The following is a 2,466-nucleotide window of genomic DNA, read 5'->3' on the forward strand; positions in this document are numbered from 1 at the left end:
ATATAAAACCAGAAAGAAATGAATCGCTAGGGAGGTTAAACTGTTCTGTCACACAGCTGAAGCTGCTAACAGATAAGCTGCCCCTGTACAGGACAAAGTTGTCTCTTGATCAATGTTGATGAAACTACAATCTGACAATTTTATTTTCTGGAGTCTTAAACTGCTTAGAGGTGTCTGAGAGAGCCAACAGCGGAGTGTAGAGAACAGAAGAGTTCTCAGAGAATGTTTATTCACCAACATTTATGTGTCTTACCCCATGGTTTGCTGTGTTCTCAGATCAAGACCTCCTTAGCCGAATCTGATCAATACATCATGGGCAGCAGCAAAGACATCACATTCTGCCTGGGTGGAGGACAGAAGAAAACCATCTCCTGGCAGATGACCCCGAGTGCATTAGGTAAAGTGAATTTAATTGAAAACACAATAAAATGACAATGGAAGCATTCCACTCATCTATTATAGGCAATGTCTGCAGTCCCTGCCACAATGGTGAGACTTCCCCAAACTCAATAATTATTGACAGTCCTTTTTTATTTTTTTGATTATTTAAGCTTTTTATTTAGTTATATACAAACAAAGATATTTACAATTAACACTAATCACAATAATTCAAAAGTAAAACAAAGTGTTCCATAACAATACAATCTTATATCGTGTTTAACAGTCCTCAAGACAAATTTATGCTTCAACATAAAAATAGTGCTCCAAGATGGAAATATATGAGCCCTTTTTTACACATAATTTCCAATCTCAAAATATTCCAATAATCAGTAATACATATACCGTGAAAAAATACAAAAGGTGTCCAAGTGATATAAAAAGTAAGTAATATAAATGGCCTCTATAGGCCCACTGAAACCATCTTAAAAAGTGTTAGCATTCTTTAAGGCAGATTGCTATCCAACAATATAAGCAATCATGCATATCCATTTATATGAGGTGATAGAAAAACTTCCATAAACTGCACAGATCTTAATGCTCAAAGAAGGAGAAAATACTTTTTCATAGAGGTAACCAACTTTAAATCGCATTTTATCCATATGAAACAATTTCATTAAATTAAAGAATGAAATTCAGCTGATCTATTCTTGATTAATAATAATGAGGTACTGAATATTATCATTGAATTGTATCCAAGGGGCCCATATAACATTAAATCTTGTAGACAAATCTTGACAGTCATGGTATCCTTTCTACATTTCACAAATTTCCTCCACCAACTGAAACCAACATTTTATATAGGGTTCCCTAGGGTCCTTCCATGACCGTTGAATCTGTACCTTGGCTACATTAAGGAGGACCGGTACGGTAGTTTTGCATTTACATTCAATAGAAATATAGGCCGGAAACTAGCACAGAGGGTGGGGTCTTTCCCCGGTTTGGGGACCACTGAAATGTGTGCCCCTAAAGCATCTTTACACATTAGACCCCCTACCATTAAGTCATTATTATATTTGCCTAAATAAGGAAGGAGAATATCTTGGTATTGTTTATAATATTTCAAAGAGAAACCATCAGGTCCAGGGGTTTTACCACTTTGAGAGGTTGTAATAACGGCACTCACTTCACTCTCCGTTATATCTCTTTCTAGGCGGCTTCACTCTATTAAGATATATTTTGATCTTTTCCCTATGAATAGAAGCCATTTTCAGTGTTTCCCTTACTGATCTACTATCTGATAGAGATCCTGATAAAAATCCCCAAAAACAGCTACCATCTCCCGAGGCATATGAACCAATGTTCCAGACTTATTTTTAATCTTAGAGACATAGGAGGCTGCCTTTTATCTATTTCACAAATCTCATAATACATGAAATTACTTCACTTTGTAACAAACTTATTTACCCTTTCTCTAGGTCTGGTCAATATCTCCGTCATCTCAGAGGCTGTGAAGGGTCAGTGTGGTGGGCAGGACACCGTGGTACCAGAGAAGGGCAGCAGAGATGCCATCATCCAACCTTTGCTGGTGAAGGTTAGTATAAGAGGTCACTTACCGATTTAAGTGTTTGTTTTTATTACATATCTTACAATCAAAGATAACCTTTACAAAAACATTATATACAACTTAAAGGAACATTTATACCAAGCTTTGTGCCTAAAATTCAAACACATCCCCTCCCCCCAAAAAAAACCTCCAAAGTATATAAAACTAAACAATTCCAAGAAACTCTTTACCATGTAGGTTACCCCTTTTTCAAAAGTCAGCTGGGACAGAAAGAGAAAGCCACTCACCTTGGAAGGTAAGGACAACGAAGGAAGACTGATGTTCCTCCACGCTCCCATTCCAGCCCCTTCTGATATCTTCGCCTTCTCCAGGCCCCAAATTCTCCCCATTGCGTGCAGAATATCATTCACTACTACGTGGACAGGGAGGTTTTTTTTTCTGTATGCATACCTGACACCGTGCATTCAAAGTGCAACCGACCACCAGACCAACTATGTAAAGTGTATCAAAATCACAATCCC

General features: G+C 37.5%; 1 protein-coding gene across 1 annotated transcript in view; it reads left to right on the forward strand.

Moving 5' to 3' along the window:
* The window catches only part of LOC140339881 (alpha-2-macroglobulin-like protein 1), a gene marked incomplete in the record, with an annotated part of 51,577 nt that overhangs the window by 33,420 nt on the left and 15,691 nt on the right, over window positions 1–2,466 (forward strand). Inside the window, 2 exon segments of the mRNA XM_072424792.1 lie at window positions 277–397; window positions 1,857–1,972. Of these exon segments, the coding sequence (XP_072280893.1) occupies window positions 277–397; window positions 1,857–1,972 (237 nt within the window).

Source organism: Pyxicephalus adspersus, chromosome 10 (genome assembly GCF_032062135.1).
Source record: "Pyxicephalus adspersus chromosome 10, UCB_Pads_2.0, whole genome shotgun sequence".
NCBI classification, from domain to species: Eukaryota; Metazoa; Chordata; class Amphibia; order Anura; family Pyxicephalidae; genus Pyxicephalus; species Pyxicephalus adspersus.